Source organism: Salmo salar, chromosome ssa21 (genome assembly GCF_905237065.1).
Source record: "Salmo salar chromosome ssa21, Ssal_v3.1, whole genome shotgun sequence".
In the NCBI taxonomy this organism is placed as follows: domain Eukaryota; kingdom Metazoa; phylum Chordata; class Actinopteri; order Salmoniformes; family Salmonidae; genus Salmo; species Salmo salar.
The window spans coordinates 35,954,366-35,978,230 of NC_059462.1; the positions used below are offsets into that span (position 1 = coordinate 35,954,366).

Sequence of the window (23,865 nt, forward strand, 5' to 3'; positions counted from 1 at the left end):
AGAAGTGCTCCTCACTGCTACACCTGGCCTCAAGAGTTCTTTGACGGGGCACTTTATGTATTGGCCAGGCTAATAAACATACCGTTATAGCTACACTATAGCTACATAGAACACACATGGAGCATACATAGACCAGACATAGGCTATGCCACAGGGGTTTTCATTGCACTAAGCCTGTTACAAAGTGGAATTTCAACCAGTCCTGCGGTTCTGAAATGGAAAGTTTGTTTCTCATTATTTTGTTTGTTGGAGGAAATATAAAATGGCATGATAGCTATCAACACAGAATCCAGTGTTGTTTTGTTATTACTGTGTTGTTACAGTGCGTCTGTTTCCTCCTCTGAAGTTTGCTTCAAAAGACAAAAGAAAACAGTTCATTGTTTTATCAGCTTTGTTAGCATTTGTGTCTACGTACTGGAAAATAAAGATATATGATTTTTTTCCGGTAGATAACATTGTAACTGAGAAGGGGCTGTTTGTACTGCAATTAGATATCAGGGGAATTTACTGCCAATGTGTCACAATGGTGCAGTTTCCATGCCATCAGTCCACAGACAGAGCAAGAGCGTTGCATTTTGTGATATTGTAGGCCTATGTGCTGTAATTTAACCAGGCTCTAACGGCTGGTCACCCTGGGTGCTGCCACACAAAGCAGACACATTAGAGTTGATGTGATGATTATGAAACATGAGGAGTGGAAGTGTGAAAGATAAAGGAAGCAGATGGTTCCCCCTGGATAACCTCACTGTGGATGTGACTGAGAATTAAACAAATAGCAGAACTGTTTGTACTGTCTGTCCTTTTACATGTTTCATCACTGACCAAACAGTTTTCCTTTTTCAATGTTTTACTTCTTTATTAAATCTATTGTGAATGTACGAAGCCTTTGGAGATCTCCATGAATAAATGTGCAAACCCAGAGCACATACTAGGCTAAATTACACTGTTGTCTAACTATACAGATAGATGAATGCTGTCTTCCTCCACCTCCTTCACTGTTGTCTAACTATACAGATAGATTAATGCTGTCTTCCTTCACTGTTGTCTAACTATACAGATATATTAACTGTCTTCCTTCACTGTTGTCTAACTATACAGATAGATGAACTATGTCTTCCTCCACCTCCTTCACTGTTGTCTAACTATACAGATATATTAATACTGTCTTCCTCCACCTCCTTCACTGTTGTCTAACTATACCGATAGATGAATGCTGTCTTCCTCCACCTCCTTCACTGTTGTCTAACTATACAGATAGATTAATGCTGTCTTCCTTCACTGTTGTCTAACTATACAGATATATTAATACTGTCTCCCTCCACCTCCTTCACTGTTGTCTAACTATACAGATAGATTGACTGTCTTCCTCTACCTCCTTCACTGTTGTCTAACTATACAGATATATTAACTATGTCTTCCTTCACTGTTGTCTAACTATACAGATATATTAACTATGTCTTCCTTCACTGTTGTCTAACTATACAGATATATTAACTATGTCTTCCTTCACTGTTGTCTAACTATACAGATAGATGAACTATGTCTTCCTCCACCTCCTTCACTGTTGTCTAACTATACAGATAGATTAATGCTGTCTTCCTCCACCTCCTTCACTGTTGTCTAACTATACCGATAGATTAATACTGTCTCCCTCCACCTCCTTCACTGTTGTCTAACTATACAGATAGATTGACTGTCTTCCTCTACCTCCTTCACTGTTGTCTAACTATACAGATATATTAACTATGTCTTCCTTCACTGTTGTCTAACTATACAGATAGATGAACTATGTCTTCCTCCACCTCCTTCACTGTTGTCTAACTATACAGATAGATTAATGCTGTCTTCCTCCACCTCCTTCACTGTTGTCTAACTATACAGATAGATTAATGCTGTCTTCCTCCACCTCCTTCACTGTTGTCTAACTATACCGATAGATTAATACTGACACCCTCCACCTCCTTCACTGTTGTCTAACTATACCGATAGATTAATACTGTCTCCCTCCACCTCCTTCACTGTTGTCTAACTATACAGATATATTAATGCTGTCTTCCTCCACCTCCTTCACTGTTGTCTAACTATACAGATATATTAATCTGTCTCCCTCCACCTCCTTCACTGTTGTCTAACTATACAGATAGATTGACTGTCTTCCTCTACCTCCTTCACTGTTGTCTAACTATACAGATATATTAACTATGTCTTCCTTCACTGTTGTCTAGCTATACAGATATATTAACTATGTCTTCCTTCACTGTTGTCTAACTATACAGATATATTAACATTTACATTTTACGTCATTTAGCAGACACTCTTATCCAGAGCGACTTACAGTAGTGAATGCATACATTTCAATTCATTTCATACATTTTAATTTTTTTTTCCCCGTGCTGGCCCCCCGTGGGAATTAACTATGTCTTCCTTCACTGTTGTCTAACTATACAGATAGATGAACTATGTCTTCCTCCACCTCCTTCACTGTTGTCTAACTATACAGATAGATTAATGCTGTCTTCCTCCACCTCCTTCACTGTTGTCTAACTATACAGATAGATTAACTATGTCTTCCTTCACTGTTGTCTAACTATACAGATAGATGAACTATGTCTTCCTCCACCTCCTTTAGTTTGCTATCAGAATAGATGAGGCAGAAGAGTTCCAGAGCAGAGAGCAGGAGCTGGCAGATGCGGAGTGTCTGAAAGAGCTGCTCATGAAACACAGCGTTATGAAGAGAGGTGGGTATTATGTTGATACACCTATAGTACAGCCTCCCTTGGAGAAATTCTGTATTTATTCCCTTTGGCAAATCCCCTTAGAGTAATGACTTCTGGATCACTGTTCCAGATGTCTGGTAGATGATACACAACCTCAGTTTGATCCTGGCAGTCATTCAGTTCACCTCTGCCCTCCCTTGAGTGAATCATTCTCCTCTTAAAGTTCCTGAAATTAGATGATTTTACCCTTCATTTCAGTTTCCAAGGCACTGAGACGTAATGAAGAGATAGATATCTGTCAGATGTGAGAATGAGTGGGCTTCATGTTATATCAACAGCACAATAAACTAAAAGCTAGCTGGTTGAGGCTGCTGAAGGAGAAAGGGACCATGGTGTCATATGACATCGTAACGATAATATAAACAAGTTCTCTCATTCTCATGATCATATTTGATGAGAGATTACACTGTAGTGCGAGATACCTTACTTACTATACAAATTGATCTAGGATGGCTGTATTTACACGACCCAAAGCTGGATTAATTCATTAATTATTTGTGTTTTGGCACGTTTTTTTTGCAAATGAAAAAATAGATTCTGCACACTACAATCTACGATCCCATGTGGTATGTTGGTGATAACGTTTTGACTACTTAGGTTTTCATCAGGTCCATATTGTTTTGATTTCCAGCACCTGCTCAAAGACGTTGTATGTGCACATGTAATCATCTTTTCTTATTCTGGCCCATATCTGTCCCTCGGGTCTACTGGAGAAGTCAATGCTGGTTCTAAACAAGAGAGTCTTTCTAATGAGAAACTTGTCAATGGTATCACATAATTCAGATTTTTGCTGCTATTGGCACTGACTATGTAATGCCTCCAAGTAATAGTAAATAAACCTCTCCCTCTTTCTCTATCGCTTTCTTTCTCTCTTTCTCCTCTGTCGTTGACACCTCCCCTTCCCTCTCTCTTTCCCCAGGCCTCCTGGAGAAGTCAATGTTGGTTCTGAACAAGAGTCGTGATCTTCTAGACTTCCTGAGAGAGTTCCAGACTGAGGATGGTCTTCAGAGGAGTGAGGCGTTGAGAGGGGCTGACAGCAGCTATGGCCGGGTGGAAAGTCTGATGGAGATACTGCAGGACAGGAGGAGACAGGTGGATCAACACATGAAGCAGCAGCTCCTTGACCTGAAAGTGATCCTTAACATCTACCAATGGAAGCGCCAGGAACAGGAAGTGAGTCACACACAGTCAGGAAATGTCTATCTAAGATCAATCCGTGTCAGAAATCTCCTTTTGACTTAACTTTCACCTATCTGAAATCTGAACTCATCATGAGTTGCCTGCCCCCATGTAGAGTAGAAACAAATGTTCTACCGAGAAATATAAACTGCTCAAAAAAATAAAGGGAACACTTAAACAACACAATGTAACTCCAAGTCAATCACACTTCTGTGAAATCAAACTGTCCACTTAGGAAGCAACACTGATTGACAATAAATTTCACATGCTGTTGTGCAAATGGAATAGACAAACAGGTGGAAATTATAGGCAATAAGCAAGACACCCCCAATAAAGCAGTGGTTCTGCAGGTGGTAACCACAGACCACTTCTCAGTTCCTATGCTTCCTGGCTGATGTTTTGGTCACTTTTGAATGCTGGCGGTGCTTTCACACTAGTGGTAGCATGAGACAGAGTCTACAACCCACACAAGTGGCTCAGGTAGTGCAGCTCATCCAGGATGGCACATCAATGCGAGCTGTGGCAAGAAGGTTTGCTGTGTCTGTCAGCGTAGTGTCCAGAGCATGGAGGCGCTACCAGGAGACAGGCCAGTACATCAGGAGACGTGGAGGAGGCCGTAGGAGGGCAACAACCCAGCAGCAGGACCGCTACCTCCGCCTTTGTGCAAGGAGGAGCACTGCCAGAGCCCTGCAAAATGACCTCCAGCAGGCCACAAATGTGCATGTGTCTGCTCAAACGGTCAGAAACAGACTCCATGAGGGTGGTATGAGGGCCCGACGTCCACAGGTGGGGGTTGTGCTTACAGCCCAACACCGTGCAGGACGTTTGGCATTTGCCAGAGAACACCAAGATTGGCAAATTCGCAACTGGTGCCCTGTGCTCTTCACAGATGAAAGCAGGTTCACACTGAGCACATGACAGACGTGACAGAGTCTGGAGACGCCGTGGAGAACGTTCTGCTGCCTGCAACATCCTCCAGCATGACGGTGGGTCAGTCATGGTGTGGGGTGGCATTTCTTTGGGGGACCGCACAGCCCTCCATGTGCTCGCCAGAGGTAGCCTGACTGCCATTAGGTACCGAGATGAGATCCTCAGACCCCTTGTGAGACCATATGCTGGTGCGGTTGGCCCTGGGTTCCTCCTAATGCAAGACAATGCTAGACCTCATGTGGCTGGAGTGTGTCAGCAGTTCCTGCAAGAGGAAGGCATTGATGCTATGGACTGGCCCGCCCGTTCCCCAGACCTGAATCCAATTGAGCACATCTGGGACATCATGTCTCGCTCCATCCACCAACGCCACGTTGCACCACAGACTGTCCAGGAGTTGGCGGATGCTTTAGTCCAGGTCTGGGAGGAGATCCCTCAGGAGACCATCCGCCACCTCATCAGGAGCATGCCCAGGCGTTGTAGGGAGGTCATACAGGCACGTGGAGGCCACACACACTACTGAGCCTCATTTTGACTTGTTTTAAGGACATTACATCAAAGTTGGATCAGCCTGTAGTGTAGTTTTCCACTTTAATTTTGAGTGTGACTCCAAATCCAGACCTCCATGGGTTGATAAATTGGATTTCCATTGATTATTTTTGTGTGATTTCGTTGTCAGCACATTCAACTATGTAAAGAAAAAAGTATTTAATAAGATTATTTCTTTCATTCAGATCTAGGATGTGTTGTTTAAGTGTTCCCTTTATTTTTTTGAGCAGTGTATAATACCTTCTGGCTTGTTGAGCCATATGGGGTCATGTGTTAAGATGATGGAAGTACAGATGCCTCTGGGTTTAATATTCTATCTACTTCTTAGTGTAAGGAAGAGCAGTCATGCAGCAGTCTTCCTTTGAAATCATTTACATAAGTACCCAAGTATAAATGCAGTAATGTCCTGACTGCAGTTATAATGTATGGTATTTTATTCAGGTAACCCACTGGTTCAAAAACAAAGCTGACTTGTACTTTGAAAAAGATAATTTGGGCTCAGCTCTCACAGAAAATGAAGAGCTCCTTCAGGAATACAAAGAGTTTGAAGAGAAAGCCAAGGTATGATACTTTAAATATGAATACACTTTGGGACATATTTGCCAAGTGATTGAATGATATTTTCAACAGTAAACAAAGCTATAACAAACTTTTATTAGGGCATGTCTAATTTTACTGTATATGTTTGACTATTATAATACTAGGGCCATGAGCATGACAGCTAAGTGACTTTAGTATAGAAAAAATATTTGATCTACAGCCAATCTAATATTCACTGTGCGTGTGTGTGCATGCGTGTGTGTGCATGCTTGCGTCCTGTTCTGCAGGACTGGAGTGTGTTGGTGGAGAAGCTGCTAGCCCAGGCTTCAGAGCTGCTAGTGGGGGAAGCAGAGGGCTGTGCTGAGGCTGAGATGGGTCATGTGTCTGAGAGAAGTGTGGCTCTCAAAGCCTTGCACAAACACTTCTGGAACCTCATGATGGGCCGGCTGGCACAGCTACAGGAGAGCAATTCCTTCTTCAGCAGCGCTAACACGGTACAGACACAACTGACTACTATACAAAACCCCCCTTAGGAGAGTAGGTACTGCATTAGCAGTAGAAGGTAGCTAGTGTAACTATACATATCACCTACAGGAGAGCAACGGCTTCTTTAACAGTGGCAACAAGGTACAGTACCTTCTCTACATGTCTGATGGCCATAGATTATCAGGGCCACCAAGGTAATTGCTGATTAGTGTACCTAGAGATAAAACTGTTCTATATCTATGCTTGTGTACATGTAACCTTCAGGAGAGAAATGCCTTCAGTGTCATCAAGATAGTTACTGTAACCTTCTTAAGCACTGCCAATAAGGTACGCTTTAACAAAGAAATGGAGGCTAAACTTGTAGGATATAGTCAGACCATCCAAACATGTCCGTGCAGGAAGATTAAAACAACCGCAAAAAATTCTGCTACTTTCAACGCGTTATGATTTCACACGACCTAATGTACATATCATGTGCCGCTGCCTTTCGCATGCCAACAAGGTAGCTAGAATACTGTACAAATCCTGTACCTCTTTCTTTAGCAGTGCCAACCAGGTACCTAGTGTGGCTACTGTAGGCTTGTATTACATATCACCTTCAGGAAAGCCTTCTTTAGCAGTGCCAACCAGGTACCTATTGTGGCTACTGTAGGCTTGTATTACATATCACCTTCAGGAAAGCCTTCTTTAGCAGTGCCAACCAGGTACCTAGTGTGGCTACTGTAGGCTTGTATTACATATCACCTTCAGGAAAGCCTTCTTTAGCAGTGCCAACCAGGTACCTAGTGTGGCTACTGTAGGCTTGTATTACATATCACCTTCAGGAAAGCCTTCTTTAGCAGTGCCAACCAGGTACCTAGTGTGGCTACTGTAGGCTTGTATTACATATCACCTTCAGGAAAGCCTTCTTTAGCAGTGCCAACCAGGTACCTAGTGTGGCTACTGTAGGCTTGTATTACATATCACCTTCAGGAAAGCCTTCTTTAGCAGTGCCAACCAGGTACCTAGTGTGGCTACTGTAGGCTTGTATTACATATCACCTTCAGGAAAGCCTTCTTTAGCAGTGCCAACCAGGTACCTAGTGTGGCTACTGTAGGCTTGTATTACATATCACCTTCAGGAAAGCCTTCTTTAGCAGTGCCAACCAGGTACCTAGTGTGGCTACTGTAGGCTTGTATTACATATCACCTTCAGGAAAGCCTTCTTTAGCAGTGCCAACCAGGTACCTAGTGTGGCTACTGTAGGCTTGTATTACATATCACCTTCAGGAAAGCCTTCTTTAGCAGTGCCAACCAGGTACCTAGTGTGGCTACTGTAGGCTTGTATTACATATCACCTTCAGGAAAGCCTTCTTTAGTAGTTCCAATAAGGTAGCTACTATACATGTGATATCATGTGCCTGACAAATATGTGAAGAGTAGTTATTATTGCAGTACTAAGCGCTTACAACTGTCTTTGAGGTACTCTACACGACTAGGGAACTAGTGACTTTAATTTGATTTGAACATGGTGCCCTCTAGTGGACAATAAGGGCATACTATTTGTGCCGTCTACTGCATCATGAATTGTGACTGTTATTATAATGAGCAATATTACATTTATTCAGGACTTCTGCTGAACCATCTATCATGTTTACATGAGTACTTAATGAATATTGTCCTATCCTCTCATTACTGTTTTGTCAGGCTTTTGAGGTCCTGGGAACTGTTGAGAGTAAACTTAAGGGGTTGAAGACCCAGACACTATGGTTGCCTGAGTTGGCCAAAAAGCACGAGGACCTGTTGCGAAGCATCAAAGAGTCAGCCACCGACCCTCTTCAGAGAGGACATCTCATAATACAGAAGGCCAAACCACAGAGGTAAGGAGGTAATATGGCATCCATATTAGGACCTCCTTAGTCCTCAGACTCAAAACCTCACCCCCACCCTAGTCAAGTTTAAAACCTGCTGTGGTCAAGAATCACCACAGACTGCTTTTCACTGGTGTAGCAAAACAGAGATTTTGAGTAACATGTGATTTCAATAGTAAAGATGTCACTGCTATCACTGTATTCTGAAATCAAATATGCTTGTTATATGCAGTGCAATGTGTTCAAACTAGGCCTTTATATTAATAGATGGATGGATCAAGACTGCGGATAATATGATTACTACATGGAGCATTTCACAGCAGACATGCCTCTTATTATATTTCTAGTACCCAAGTGGAAGGCGTGAAGAGGATGCTGGAATATGTCAGAGACCAGGTTGATGCTCTAAGTCAGGAGTGCCATGCTCACCAAGCACTGGCAGCCAAGAGACAGCAGCTGGTGTCCCAATGTGAGGACCTCATAGACAAGGTAAATCAAATCAAATCAAATGTTATTTGTCACATACACATGGTTAGCAGATGTTAATGCGAGTGTAGCGAAATGCTTGTGCTTTAGTTCCGACCATGCAGTAATATCTAACAAGTAATCTAACAATTTCACAACAAGGTACACACAAGCCTTACGATTTGTCCCAAATGGCACCCTATACCCTTTATAGTGCACTACCTTTGGGCCCATAGGGCTCTGGTCAAAGGTAGTGCACAATATAGGAAAAAGGGTGCTATTTGGGATGAACCCGTAGCTATATTTTTATTGAATTACATGATATTATGCCTTTGAGCTGCCAAAATAAATTGTGCCCATACGCCGTACCGGTAAACATGAGACTATCACAATAATTAAAACAAAGATGGCAACAAAACTGTAGGCTATTACACTATAATTTATCAATATCACATGTCAGTCACATGAAACATTTGTGAATGGACTTGAAAATGTGTGGAATACTCTCCAAAATGCAGTGTGGGTCGACAATAAAAGTGACAATTCGCAAAGGTAGAGATGAGTGGCCAAGACAGAGAGGCACTTGGACAGCAGTGGACGCATAAATTCACATTCATTAGGCTGTACATTAAGTTTTTAATTTAATCTTTTTTTTGTACTTTATTCTGCTTAACAGCCAAATTGTATTATTTTTAACATACTATTAAAATAATATAACTTACTTTTATTTACTAGGCAAGTCAGTTAAGAACAAATTCTTATTTTCAATGACAGTGGGTTAATGGCCTTGTCCAGGGGCAGAACAACAGATTTTTACCTTGTCGGCTCAGGGATTTGATCTTGCAACCTTTCACTTACTAGTCCAACACTCTAACCACTAGGCTACCTGGGAAATTGTTTACAACTTGCTATCTATCCCATAAACCCATCAACAAAAATATATTTTCATCTTCTTCTGTGGTTTGGTAACTTCCTGTTCTTCAACCGACTCTGGTTGGACTGAAGAAGACGCACATCTTGGAAAAATTCAAAGTATGCAACGGAGCCTTCAACTGCAAAGGGGCATTGTGATTCCACTCCGTTGCAGACGGTCCCCATACAAATGAATGCCATCCCCCGTAACGTAACGGAGTGCTTATTGTCACGTCCTGGCCAGTATAGGGGTTATTTTGTTATTGTAGTTTGGTCAGGACGTGGCAGGGGGTATTTGTTTTATATGGTTCGGTTTGTGTGTCTGTAGAGGGGTGTTTGGTTTATGTATTCCGTTTTTTTATTTTTTATTGTTCTATGTTAGTATAGTTCTATGTTCTGTCTAGTCTATTGTAGTTCTATGTTTAGTTTATTGGGGTTGGACCTTCAATTGGAAGCAGCTGGTAATCGTTGCTTCTGATTGAAGGTCCTATAATTAGGAGTTTGTTTTCATGGGGGTTTTGTGGGAGGTTGTTCTTGTTTTGCTGTATGTTGCCTTCAATACTTTTTTTTATTTATTTTTTTGTTAATAAGTGTTCACATTAAAAGTTCATTATGAGCACTCGACCCGCTACGCCTTGGTCCATTCCTCACGACGAACGTTACACTTATGGTTAATGTGAATGAGGCATTATTATGAATGTAATTATTAATGCATGACAATCACTGAATGTCATTCATTACACTTTTTGGTGTTTTGTAACAGATGTTTCTTTCCATTCGTCAAATGGTGGGTGCACAGTGCATTGTATGGATGTGGGACAGCGGGAATTATTTTAGTGGACGAATGTGAGCAGGTAGCCAGGTTTACACAGAAGCCCTGTGATGTGATTGTTTGACAATCAAATGGTTGTGTTTATGCCGCATTAAAAGGTTTGCCTAATATATTTTAAAAGTAAAACAACAAATCTTTAGTATTAGGTCCACAGAGATGCTATTAAATGAATAGGGATTCTTAATATGTCTCACTGGGCTGGAATCAGAGTTGCGGTAAGCATGTGCAAGTTAGATTTTTTAATAATATAATTCACTGTCAATGGGAAAGGTAAATAGAAGTATATATTCAATTTAACAGACACTTTTATCCAAAGTAACTTACAGTCAATCGTGCATACATTTTACACATGGACGGTCACAAGAATTGAACCCACTACCCTGGTGTTAACAAGCACCGTACTTTACCAACTGAGCTACAAAGGACCCGTCAGATTACAGCCCATTCTCAGACGTGTAGTAAGGCTAGTTGACAGCCTATGATCAACTGCTAATGCTTTCATGTGTGTGTAAATGTCCATGTATTTCAGTTGACTGCATTTGACTGAATTTTGGAACTAATAAAGTAAAGTAAAAGTCATGTGTTTCTGTCCCAGATCTCGGTGTGGCTAAAGAGCAGCAACGGTGTCCTTTCCAGCAACACTGAGCCAGGCTCCCTGCTCTCTCAGTCTGAAGACATGCTCAACAAACACCTGGAACTCTCCTCACAGACAGAGGTAGAGTCAGGAATAGCAGCTGTAGACTCACTCAACCTTATTCAAATGTATGACCCCTTTGTTTATTTACCCAGCTCTTGTACAAAGGTTGGGTCACTTTCATTTCAATTCAGGAATCTCAGTTTACTTCCTGAATGTTATTTTCAAATAGACCTAACCCTGTCTTGTACTGTACTGAAGTATACACACTACATGACCAAAAGTATGTGGACACCTGCTCGTCGAACATCTCATTCCAAAATCATGGGCATTAATATGGTGTTGGTCCCCCCTTTGCTGCTATAACAGCCCCCACTCCACTTCTGAGAAAGCTTTCGACTAGATCTTGGAACATTGCTGCTGGGACTTGCTTCCGATCAGCCAGATGCATTAGTGAGGTCGGGCACTGATGTTCGGCGATTAGGCCTGGCTCGCAGTAGTCGTTCCAATTCATCCCAAAGATGTTTGATGGGGTTGAGGTCAGGGCTTTGTGCAGGCCAGTCAAGTTCTTCCATACCGATCTCAACAAACCATTTCTGTATGGACCTCGCATTGTCATGCTGAAACAGGAAAAGGCCTTCCCCAACTGATGCCACAAAGTTGGAAGCACAGAATCGTCTAGAATGTCATTGTATGCTGTAGTGTTAAGATTTCCCTTCACTGGAGCTAAGGGGCCTAGCCCGAACCATGAAAAATAGCCCCAGACCATTATTCCTCTTCCACCAAACTTTACAGTTGGCACTATGCATTTGGGTTGGTAGCATTCTCTTGGCATCCTCCAAACCCAAATTCGTCCGTCAGACTGCCAGATGGTGAAGTGTGATTTATCTCTCCAGAGAACACGTTTCCACTGCTCCAGAGTCCAATGGCGGTGAGCTTTACAGTCGTGAATGACACAAATATTAATTTTCACAAAGTCTGCTGCCTCAGTTTGTATGTTGGCAATTTGCATATACTCCAGAATGTTATGAAGAGTGATCAGATGAATTGCAATTAATTGCAAAGTCCCTCTTTGCCATGCAAATGAACTGAATCCCCCCCAAAACATTTCCACGGCATTTCAGCCCTGCCACAAAAGGATCAGCTGACATCATGTCAGTGATTCTCTCATTAACACAGGTGTGAGTGTTGATGAGGACAAGGCTGGAGATCATTCTGTCATGCTGATTGAGTTCGAATAACAGACTGGAAGCTTCAAAAGGAGGGTGGTGCTTGGATTCATTGTTCTTCCTCTGTCAATCATGGTTACCTGCAAGGAAACACATGCAGTCATCATTGCTTTGCACAAAAAGGGCTTCACAGGCAAGGATATTGCTGCCAGTAAGATTGCACCTAAATCAACCATTTATCGGATCATCAAGAACTTCAAGGAGAGCGGTTCAATTGTTGTGAAGAAGTCTTCAGGGCGCCCAAGAAAGTCCAGCAAATGCCAGGACCATCTCCTAAAGTTGATTCAGCTGCGGGATCGGGGCACCACCAGTACAAAGCTTGCTCAGGAATGGCAACAGGCAGGTGTGAGTGCATCTGCACGCACAGTGAGGCGAAGATTTTTGGAGGATGGCCTGGTGTCAAGAAGGGCAGCAAAGAAGCCACTTCTCTCCAGGAAAAACATCAGGGACAGACTGATATTCTGCAAAAGGTACAGGGATTGGACTGCTGAGGACTGGGGTAAAGTCATTTTCTCTGATGAATCCCCTTTCCGATTGTTTGGGGCATCCGGAAAAAAGCTTGTCCGGAGAAGACAAGGTGAGCGGTACCATCAGTCCTGTGTCATGCCAACAGTGTCATGCCAACAGTAAAGCATCCTGAGACCATTCATGTGTGGGGTAGCTTCTCAGCCAAGGGAGTGGGCTCACTCACAATTTTGCCTAAGAACACAGCCATGAATAAAGACCGGTACCAACACATCCTCTGAGAGCAACTTCTCCCAACCATCCAGGAACAGTTTGTTGACGAACAATGCCTTTTCCAGCATGATGGAGCACCTTGCCATAAGGCAAAAGTTGGCTCGGGAACAAAACATCAATATTTTGGGTCCATGGCCAGGAAACTCCCCAGACCTTAATACCATTGAGAACTTGTGGTCAATCCTCAAGAGGCGGGTGGACAAACAAAAACCCACAAATTCTGACAAACTCCAAGCATTGATTATGCAAGAATGGGCTGTCATCAGTCAGGATGTGGCCCAGAAGTTAATTGACAGCATGCCAGGGCGCATTGCAGAGGTCTTCAAAAAGAAGGGTAAACACTGCAAATATTGACTTTGTGTAATTGTCAATAAAAGCCTTTGACACTTATGAAATTGTAATCGGGCTTGTGTGTAGCTGGTGTAGAGAGTCAGGCGCAGGACAGCAGATATGAGTAATCAACGTATTTACTCTAGTATTCACAAATACAACACAATATTCCGAGCCCACAATAACGGACCGTATACAAGACAAACAATCACTCACAAACAACCATGGGGGAACAGAGGGTTAAATAATGAACAAGTAATTGGGGGATTGAAACCAGGTGTGTAAAACATAGACAATGAAAAGTGGATCGGCAGTGGCTAGAAAGCCGGTGACGTCGACCGCCGAACACCGCCCGAACAAGGAGAGGGACCGACTTCGGCGGAAGTCATGACAGTACCCCCCCACCCCTTGACGCGTGGCTCCAGCAGCGCGCCGACACCGACCTCGGGGACGACCCGGAGAACGAGGCGCAGGGCAATCCGGGTGGAGACGATGGAACTCCCGCAGCAACGAAGGGTCCAAGACGTCCTCCACCGGCACCCAGAATCTCTCCTCCGGACCGTACCCCTCCCACTCCACGAGTTACTGAAGGCCCCTCGCCCGACGCCTCGAGTCCAGGATGGCTCGAACAGCATACACCGGGGCCCCCTCGGTCCAGAGGGGGCGGCGGAGGAACTTCCTGCACCTCAGACTCCTGGAGGGGACCAGCCACCACCCGCCTGAGGAGAGACACATGGAACGAGGGATTAATACGGTAATCTGGGGGAAGCTGTAACCTGTGGCATACCTCGTTCAGTCTCCTTAGGACTTTGAATGGCCCCACAAACCGCGGACCCAGCTTCCGGCGGGGCAGGTTTCGGGTCAAGAGCCAGACCCGGTCCCCCGGTGCAAACACCTCACTGCGGTTGGCGCTCGCCTTCTGCCACCTCACGGCCTGTTGCAGGTGCACATGAGCGGCGTCCCAGGTCTCCTTTGAGCGCTTCGGCATATTCTGATAGGATGCGCACGGCGGAGACCTGGTCTGGACTTTCCACCGTAGTCGCACCGATGGAAACCCCTACACACCTCCCTGAGCACTTTCGTGACCACCCCTTGAGAGTCCTCTGTTGCCACGAAATAGTGGGGTCATGACAGGCCAACCAGGGTAGGCCCAGCACCACGGGTAACACAGGAGAATCAATAAGGAAGAGACTGATTCTCTCCTTGTGACCCTTCTGCGTAACCATATCTAGTGAAGCGGTGGCCTCCCTAATCAGCCCTGACCCTAATGGTCGCTTATCTAGGGCGTGCACAGGGAAGGGCATATCCACAGGAACAAGGGGGATCCCTAAACTATGGGCAAATGAACGGTCAATAAAATTCCCAGCTGTGCCTGAATCTACGAGCGCCTTATGCTGGGCATGCGGGGAAAACTCAGGAAATGTAATAAACACATACATGTGAGCAACAGGGGGCTCTGGGTGAGCCTGGTGCTGACTCACCTGGGGTGACACGACAGTGCCCTGCCTGTTGCCTCGACGCCCTGAGGAACCCCCCCAGCACCGACCAGCAGTGTGCCCTCTGCGGCCACAGATGGTGCAGGGAATGGCCCCTCCTCCGGTCGCCCTAAGCGCAGCACCTCCCAACTCCATGAGCGTCGGAGCGGAGGTGATGGAACTGACAGGCCGCGATCCGGACGTCCACGGGTAGCCAGCAGGTTGTCCAGCCGGATGGACAGGTCCACCAGCTGGTCCAACGTGAGGGTGGTGTCTCGGCAGGCCAACTCCCGATGGACGTCCTCGCGCAGACTGCACCGGTAGTGATCGATCAGGGACCTGTCGTTCCATCCCACGCTGGCGGCCAGGGTCCGGAAGTCCAATTCGAAATCCTGCGCACTCCTCGTCCCCTGCCTCAGGTGGAACAGATCTTTACCCGCCGCTCAACCCTCAGGTGGGTGGTCGAAAACTGCTCGAAAGCGGCGGGTGAACTCTGCGTGATGGTCCAACGCCGCGTGTCCTTCACTCCATACGGCGTTGGCCCACTCCTGCTGTAGTGGGGCTTGTGGAGGCGCTGGACGACCTCCTCCTCTCTCCCAATGATCTATCGTCTGCAGCACGCGATCCATGGCGGTGCTCAGACGTTGCAACATGGTCACGTGCTGCTGGATGCGCTCCTCTACCGCGGAGGGCGTCTGCTCCTGCTGACTCCATTTGAAAGGTGAGTGATTCTGTAATCGGTCCTGTATGTAGCTGTCACGCTCTGACCTAGGAGAGCTGTGTTTTCTCTGTTTAGCTAGGCCAGGGTGTGATAGGTGGGTGGGCATTCTATGTTTTGTTTTCTATGTTTTGGCCGGGTATGGTTTCCAATCAGAGGCAGGTGTCTATCGTTGTCTCTGATTGGAAGCCATACTTAGGCAGCCAGTTTTTCCTTTGTTTTTGGTGGGTAGTTATTTTCCGTTTAGTTGTAAAGTACCTGACGGAACTGTCTGCTGTAATATTTTGGTTTAATTTTGTAAGTGTTCATTCTTCTTTCATTAAAACTACGAGATGAACATATTCCATGCTGCACCTTGGTCTACTCATTATGACGCCTGTGACAGTAGCTGGTGTAGAAAGTCAGGCGCAGGACAGCAGATATGAGTAATCAACGTATTGTATTCACAAATACAACACAATATTCCGAGCCCACAATAACGGACCGTATACAAGACAATCACTCACAAATAACCATGGGGGAACAGAGGGTTAAATAATGAACAAGTAATTGGGGGATTGAAACCAGGTGTGTAAAACCAAAGAAAGCTACGTTGAAAGTCACTTAGCTCTTCATTGTGGCCATTCTACAGCCAATGTTTGTCTATGGAGATTCCATGGCTGTGTGCTCGATTTTATACACCTGTCAACAACAGGTGTGGCTGAAATAGCCAAATTCACAAATTTGAAGGGCTGTCCACATACTTTTGTGTATATATAGCGTATGTGTTACCATAGAGTTCTCTCAACCCTGGCCATTTGGTTTTCAGCAAACAGCCAGTGAGACAGAGGCCATGGCAGAGCTGATAAAGGAACTGAGAACACTGGGGTGTCCTGAAGCCGCTGAGTTCTCCAACAAAGCATCACTGCTAGAGGATGAGCTGAAGACAGTCACCAGAAACATCACATCTCGCATCGAGAATATCCAACCATACGTGGGCTTCTTGCGAATTGCAGAGGAGGTTATTTTCTCTTATAATTTCATGAAACTTAGGAAGCTTATGGTTTTTAAATATCTGTATAGTTAGTTTGGTACAGTGGTGTCTGACTAAATATTGTTACATAGTTATGTACAGTGTACATTAAACTTTGTATGTATTTCATTCATATTATGTTGAAAGCACAGGTAATTTAACTGAAATGTGTCAATACCCAAAATGGAAATCAATCTGAAATGCAGTGTTGGGGAAGCTACTCTGCAAGCTACTTAACCCTAGAAGAAGTTAAGCTAGACTAAAGCTACGCTTAATAAGAAAAATATAGTTCAAACTACTTCATGAAAAACTATCATATGTAAATCTGAAATGTCATAGATGACACATTGCAAGAACAGATCACTTTGGGATCGTATGTTAACAAAATGTGTAATTTAGCCTATTAAACACAAAAACAATGTTTCAAGTGAGAATCAGGCAGGTCGCATGCCGTAAAAGAAAGTAAACGATTGCTTACTTCACCCATATTTTAATTTCCTTTTGCAAGAAGAGTAGTGTTCAGTTCCAGTAGTTAGCTGCACAACTACATGGCAAAAAAAGTCATTAACTACTGAAAACACTACCTAGATTTGAATTTAGTTCAACTACTACCAAGCTACTGCAAAAAGTAGTTTAATTACTAGTTGAACTACTTGTAGTTCACTACTCCACAACACTGCTGAAATGTAATATTCTGAAATGTGTGACTCCAATGCTTGTTTAGGTGGAGGAACAGATGCAGAGTCTACATGAAAGCTATAACAGGAAGCAAGAGGAGGAGGAGAACGAGGAGAGTTTAGTCACGTCTGAGATAGCTGACGCTAAGTGGCAGTCCATGTTGGAACGCTTCCTCACCATGCTGGACCTGGGAAACAACTACATCAACTACTCAAACATGGTGAGAGAAATGATTAAGCCTCAACCCCGCCATGCACTGTTATCCAGGTTAACGTTGCTAACGGTGAGCCTTCCTATAAGACATTGCTTTTCTGCCTGCACATAATAATAATAATAATAATAATAATAATAATAATAATACATTTTATTTTAAGCGCTTTTCAAGACACCCCAAGTCACTTTACATACACAAGATAATCAGCAGGATAAAAAGCAACAATATCACACATTTAAATAAGTAAGTACAGTATATAAAAATACACCAAATCTAAGGACAGACTAACCATGGACAGCACTAAACATAATGACAGACTAACCAGGGCAGTGAACTAAACAGGGTTTCAGCAGTGGAGTCAGTTAGAGAGGGTCTGAGTCGTGAGATGTTTTTGAGGTGGAAGAAGGTTGACTTGGTGATGTTTTGGATTTTGTGTCCAATTGATAGAGTGGGGGTCAAATGTAACACCCAGTTCCTGACTGTGGAGTTGGAGTGGATGGTGCAGACGTCGATTGTCCTGTTGAGTTGACCCAGTTTCTTGATGAGCATGATATCTGTTTTGTTGTCATTTAATTTTAAAAAGTTATTGCTTTTTAAAACTAAATGACGATAAAACAGAGGTCATGCCTAAATTAGACAAACCTTACAACCATTGATTATTGCATTTCATTATAAGTATGGTTAGCATGGTTTATTATGTCTTGCTTTTGAAAAATAAATTCCACCAACATCCAGGAGCCCTTCGTAAGGGCTGTAGGATACAGATAAGATCCAGTACCTGATAACAATGGATTCTTTATGTTGACATCGTCAGGTGAGTGAGAACCTGAACCTGAATGTGAGGGCAGCCATCGGTGTGGTGGAGAAGATCATGGAGGAGATGAACAAGAAGAAGGTGGATCTGTCGGACCTCTGGACCTCCTGGCAGCTCCACGTCAGTCAGGTGAAGTCTGTCAAGAAACAGTGGAAGAAATACAAAGAACAACTGAAACAGGTACATAAAAATAAGTATGCAATGTATACTGAACAAAAATATAAACTCAAAATTTAAAGTGTTGGTCCCATTTTTCATGAGCTGAAATACAAGATCCCAGACATTTTCAATGTCTCTCAAATTTTGTGCACAAATTTGTTTACATCCCTGTTAGTGAGCATTTCTCCTTTTCCAAGATAATCCATCCACCTAACAAGTGTGACACAGGTGCACTTTGTGCTGGGGACAATAAAAGGCCACTCTAAAATGTGCAGTTTTGTCACACAACACAATGCCACAGATGTCTCAAGTTTTGAGGGAGAGTGCAATTGCCATGCTGACTGCAGGAATGTCCACCAGAGCTGTTGCCAGAGAAGTGAATGTTAATTTCTCTACCATAAGCCGCCTCCAACGCCGTTTTAGAGAATTTGGCAGTATGTCCAACTGGTTTCACAGCAGTTGTGAGACTGGTCCAACTGGTCTCACAGACCACGTGTAACCACGCCAGCCGAGGACCTCCACACCCGGCTTCTTCCCCTGTGGGATCTTCTGAGACCATCCACCTGGACAGCTGATGAAACGCAGGAGTATTTCTGTCTGTAATAAAGCCCTTTTGTGGGGAAAAACTCATTCTGATTGGCTGGGCCTGGCTCCCCAGTGAGTGCCCTATGCCCTCCCAGGCCCACCCATGGAGGCGCCCCTGCCCAGTCATGTGAAATCCATAGATTAGGGCTTACAGAATTTATTTCAATTGACTGATTTCCTTATATGAACTGTAACTCAGTAAAATCAATGAAATTGTTGCATGCTGCATTTATATTTTTGTTCAATATATATCCATTACAAATTCCTGAATCACAACCAATGTAATCTCAATTTATCATAAATGCATAAATGTCAAGAACCCCTGTGTTTTTTACATTTATTTTTTTTATTTTTTTATTTTTTTTACAGACTGTTCATGACCTAAATAGTGTGGAGGAGGTTCTTGTCCCGACCTCTAAAGTAGATCTGGGAAGTGATCTTCAGACTGTGTCCAAGCTACTGGAGAACTTTAACCTAGCTAAGCCCCACTTCCTGGTAAGAACTATAGCCTATTGGCCTGTCATAAATAGTAGGTAGAAGAAATCATAACATTATTATGTCTAATATTTTTTACAGAAACCCAATGGTTTTATGTTTAATACTTTTACAATAGTACCAATAGTCTGTGTTAGTAGTTAGTTAGTATACATTTTACCATATCTATACAGTATCTTTACAGTGGCTCTAAGTAGCATGACACTATGCCTACATTTGTGTTCTGGTCCATTATGTAATATCCTATAGGTAAATATGCATTATTATTTTACTATATCTCTATTTACTGTATGTCCTCTGTAGCAGTTGAATGCAGAGGTAGAATATATGGTGAAGACATCAGAACTGTTGGCACTGAAAGGAATTCCAATAAAAGAGAAGAGTGAGAAAGTCACAGAGATGCTTCACCTTCATCAGAGAGTGAAAGATAAAATCAAAGAGTACGAGTCTGTCCTCAACATGGCCGTGAAGTTCCACCAGATCTATGACGAGGTAACAACACATCGTCTAAGGGTGCGGTACCACCCTATTGGGTACCACCCTATTCCCTAAGGAATAGTGCACTACTTTTGACCAGGGCTAATAAGGTGCATTATATAGGGAATAGGGTGAAATTTGGGACGCACCATAGTCTTACATACTGTATCAGGGAGGGTGTTATCTTTGCTGTAGTCTTTTCAGAGTCATTGTATCTAGGTCTGGCATGGAAAACTATATTTGCTGTGTGTTTGAGAGAACACAAGGGATCAGTTTAGGATAGCTCAAAGCTCCCTGCCCTTCACAGACATGTTCAGCTTGAAATGTCACATAAATACTGTAACTATCAGAGAGTTACTTACCTATCTAGCTTTTTTGTAGACAACGAAGAACACATGATCAGTTAACAGATGCCCTGGAGATACCTCGTGGACCTTTTTAGACAGAAATGTACCATAAAAGATTGATACTTTGCATACTTTGCAGGTTTCCCAGAAAAGATACCACAGAAGACACTAACAGAATATGACCGCATTACTTAGTAATTTTAAAATCAATTCTTGAACAGCTGGTGATATACAAACATCATTAACACACATAGATTCTGATCAGAGCAACAAATAAACAGCCTCCTAATTGGTTCATTGTTTGTCCCCAGTTGGATAAGCTGTTAATGTTGGAGCCTGTGACGGAGTTCAGCGAGACAAGCCAGGCTAAGATCCAGCTGGTCCAACATCAGGACAGACACAGCCACGTCAGACACCTGTACAAGCTGGCTATCTCTCTGGGAGGAGATATCAGCAACACTGTACAACAGTTGGTGAGAACACACACACAGCCACGTCAGACACCTGTACAAGTTGTACATCTCTCAGTAACACTGTTGGTGAGACTGCAAGGCAACACCTCATCATTCACTGCTGTTTGTCTTGACCCTGAGAGTGTTTCTTTTTTATTCATTTTAAACTTTACTTTAATCGTTTTCTTTCCCAGGGACAATCCATACTAATGATATGCTAAATAATAAATATTAGTGTACTTTTGAAGATTGTTATATTTCCTGATCATTATCTAATGATCCAAAAATTCTCTTTCCTGCCGTCCCAGCATGACTCAGGTTTCTCTGTACAGCGGCTGCAGGAGCGTCTGGAGAGACTGGAGAGAAGCTGTGTTAACTGGAGTGCTGAGGCCAACAGGTGTGAAGAGAGCCTCACTAGCAACGTGTACTACTGTGTCTTCAAGGAGGAGATCACTGAGGTGAAACCCTCTCTCGCTCACACACACACACACACACACACACACACACACTGCTTCAAGGAGGAGTTCACTAACGTTGAACAGTTAAACAACCCTTTGGCTTTATCTCAATTAGTCTATTAGTGTAGGTCAGGGCTCTCCAACCCTGCTCCTGGAGAGGTACCCTCCTGTAGGTTTTAACTCTAACCCTGTTCCTGGAGAGCTACCCTCCTGTAGGTTTTAACTCCAACCCTGTTCCTGGAGAGCTACCCTCTTGTAGATTTTTGCTCCAACCCGAGTTATAGCTAACCTGATTCAACCAGCTAATTATTAGTATCAGGTGTGCTAGGGTTGGAGTGAACCTACAGGATGGTGCTCTCCAGGAACAGGGTTATGCACCCCAATATATCTAACCCAGTCCCCAGATCAAGATCTCAATTTATCTAACCCAGGCCCCCCCCAGATCAAGGTCTCAATTTATCTAACCCAGGCCCCCCCCAGATCAAGATCTCAATTTATCTAACCCAGGCCCCCCCCAGATCAAGATCTCAATTTATCTAACCCAGGCCCCCCCCAGATCAAGAGCTCAATTGATCTAACCCAAATCAAGAGCTCAATTGATCTAACCTAGGCCCCAGATCAAGAGCTCAAGATTGGGGCTTTTAGGACTGTGATCCTTGTCTCTAGAGGGTATATATTCCTCTCTCCTCCCTCTCTTTTTCCTTCCCCCTCCATCCATTTGTCTCACGTTACTCCAGTCAAGAGAGCAGATTCCTCTCATATCAGCTGTGGAAGGGAAACCCAAATGAGAGGCCTCAATACCAGGGCCTTAATCCCCTACTTATTAGGAATTTCCTTGGCCTAATAATGATTATATCTGCATGTCATATGTAAGCCTGTGGGTGGTACTAATCTAAAGTTTGCACACATCTTTATCAGTGAACATGTTTCCTGTTCCAAATCTATTCATGCTACTCTATTTTTACTCCAACACGCCCTTTATGGCACAACCAAGATGTTTGTCCTCTACCTCCATCTAGTGGACGATGTTGTCACTATGTAAGTGTTTATACAACTTGAGATGCTCTGTCTTAATATACATTTTTTGGTCCATTTCTTGTTAATTCACCACTATATCAGTTTTCATTGTTAATAACTGCAATCAGAATGTTATTTTCATTACGGTGTTTCTGTTACCTCACATGGCTTGTTTATACATGCCCTATCTACTGTATAATACACATTTTCCAACACTTGAGAAGTGAGGGCATAATTATTCTTTTCTGGTTAGGTTATTTCATCTGGCCAGCAGAGGGAGCCGCTGTTGCCTCCTGAGAGAAAGTAGAGCGCTCCTAAATATGTCATGAATATATCACCTTGCTTGGACCATTACTTGGAATACATGTGATACAGGTTGACATACTTCTCTGTTCTCACTATACTAAGGACACCATACTGTTGTCTGAGCATACCTAGACTTTTACCAGACACTGCTGCAGGGTGTACTCTTACAGTGCATTCGGAAAATATTCAGACCCCTTGACTTTTTCAACATTTTATTACATTAAAACCTTATTCTAAATTGGATTAAATCGTTTTTTCCCCTCATTAATCTACACACAATACCCGATAATGACAAAGCAAAAACAGGTTTTTGTTTGCAAAAAAAATATGAAATATCACATTTACATAAGTATTCAGACCCTTTACTCTGTACTTGGTTGAAGCACCTTCGGCAGCGATTACAGCCTCGAGTCTTCTTTGGTGTGACGCTACAAGCTTGGCACACCTGTATTTGGGAAGTTTCTCACATTCTTCTCTGCAGATCTTCATAAGCTCTGTCAGGTTTGATGGGGAGCATCACCACACAGCTATTTTCAGGTCTCTCCAGAGATGTTCGATCGGGTTCAAGTCCGGGCTCTTGCTGGGCCACTCAAGGACATTCAGACACTTGTCTGAAGCCACTCCTGCGTTGTCTTGGCTGTGTGCTTAATGTCGTTGTTCTGTTGGAAGGTGAACCTTCACCCCAGTCTGAGGTCCTGACTGCTCTGGAGCAGGTTTTCATCAAGGATCTCTCTGTACTTTGCTCCGTTCTTCTTTCCCTCGATCCTGACTAGTCTCCCTGTCCCTGCCGCTGAAAAACATCCCCATAGCATGATGCTGCAACCACCATGCTTCACCGTAGGGATGGATTTCCTCCAGACGTGACTCTTGGCATTAAGGCCGAAGAGTTCAATCTTGGTTTCATCAGACCAGAGAATCTTGTTTCTCATGGTCTGAGAGTCCTTAAGGTGCTTTTTGGCAAACTCCAAGCGGGCAGTCATGTGCCTTTTACTAACGAGTGGCTTCTGTCTGGCCACTCTACCATGAAGGCCTGATTGGTGGAGTACTGCAGAGATGGTTGTCCTTCTGGAAGGTTCTCCCATCTCCACAAAGGACCTCTGGAGCTCTGTCAGAGTGACCATCGTGTTCTTGGTCACCTCCCTGACCAAGACCTTTCTCCCCCGATTGCTCAGTTTGGCTGGGCAGCCAGCTCTAGGAGGAGTCTTGTGTGG

The 23,865-nt window shown here is 43.5% G+C and overlaps 1 protein-coding gene across 3 annotated transcripts in view; it reads left to right on the plus strand.

The window, feature by feature from the left end:
• The window catches only part of LOC106582274 (coiled-coil domain-containing protein 141), a 56,441-nt gene that overhangs the window by 13,792 nt on the left and 18,784 nt on the right, over positions 1–23,865 (plus strand). For all 3 annotated transcript variants that reach the window (XM_014165182.2, XM_014165181.2, XM_014165180.2), the window contains exons 4-17: positions 2,630–2,738; positions 3,697–3,950; positions 5,874–5,993; positions 6,260–6,466; positions 8,144–8,316; positions 8,655–8,796; positions 11,112–11,231; positions 16,449–16,640; positions 17,377–17,550; positions 18,359–18,538; positions 19,472–19,597; positions 19,901–20,089; positions 20,733–20,894; positions 21,182–21,331. In XM_014165182.2, the coding sequence (XP_014020657.2) occupies positions 2,630–2,738; positions 3,697–3,950; positions 5,874–5,993; positions 6,260–6,466; positions 8,144–8,316; positions 8,655–8,796; positions 11,112–11,231; positions 16,449–16,640; positions 17,377–17,550; positions 18,359–18,538; positions 19,472–19,597; positions 19,901–20,089; positions 20,733–20,894; positions 21,182–21,331 (2,298 nt within the window). The remainder of the gene's footprint in view (positions 1–2,629; positions 2,739–3,696; positions 3,951–5,873; positions 5,994–6,259; positions 6,467–8,143; positions 8,317–8,654; positions 8,797–11,111; positions 11,232–16,448; positions 16,641–17,376; positions 17,551–18,358; positions 18,539–19,471; positions 19,598–19,900; positions 20,090–20,732; positions 20,895–21,181; positions 21,332–23,865) is intronic.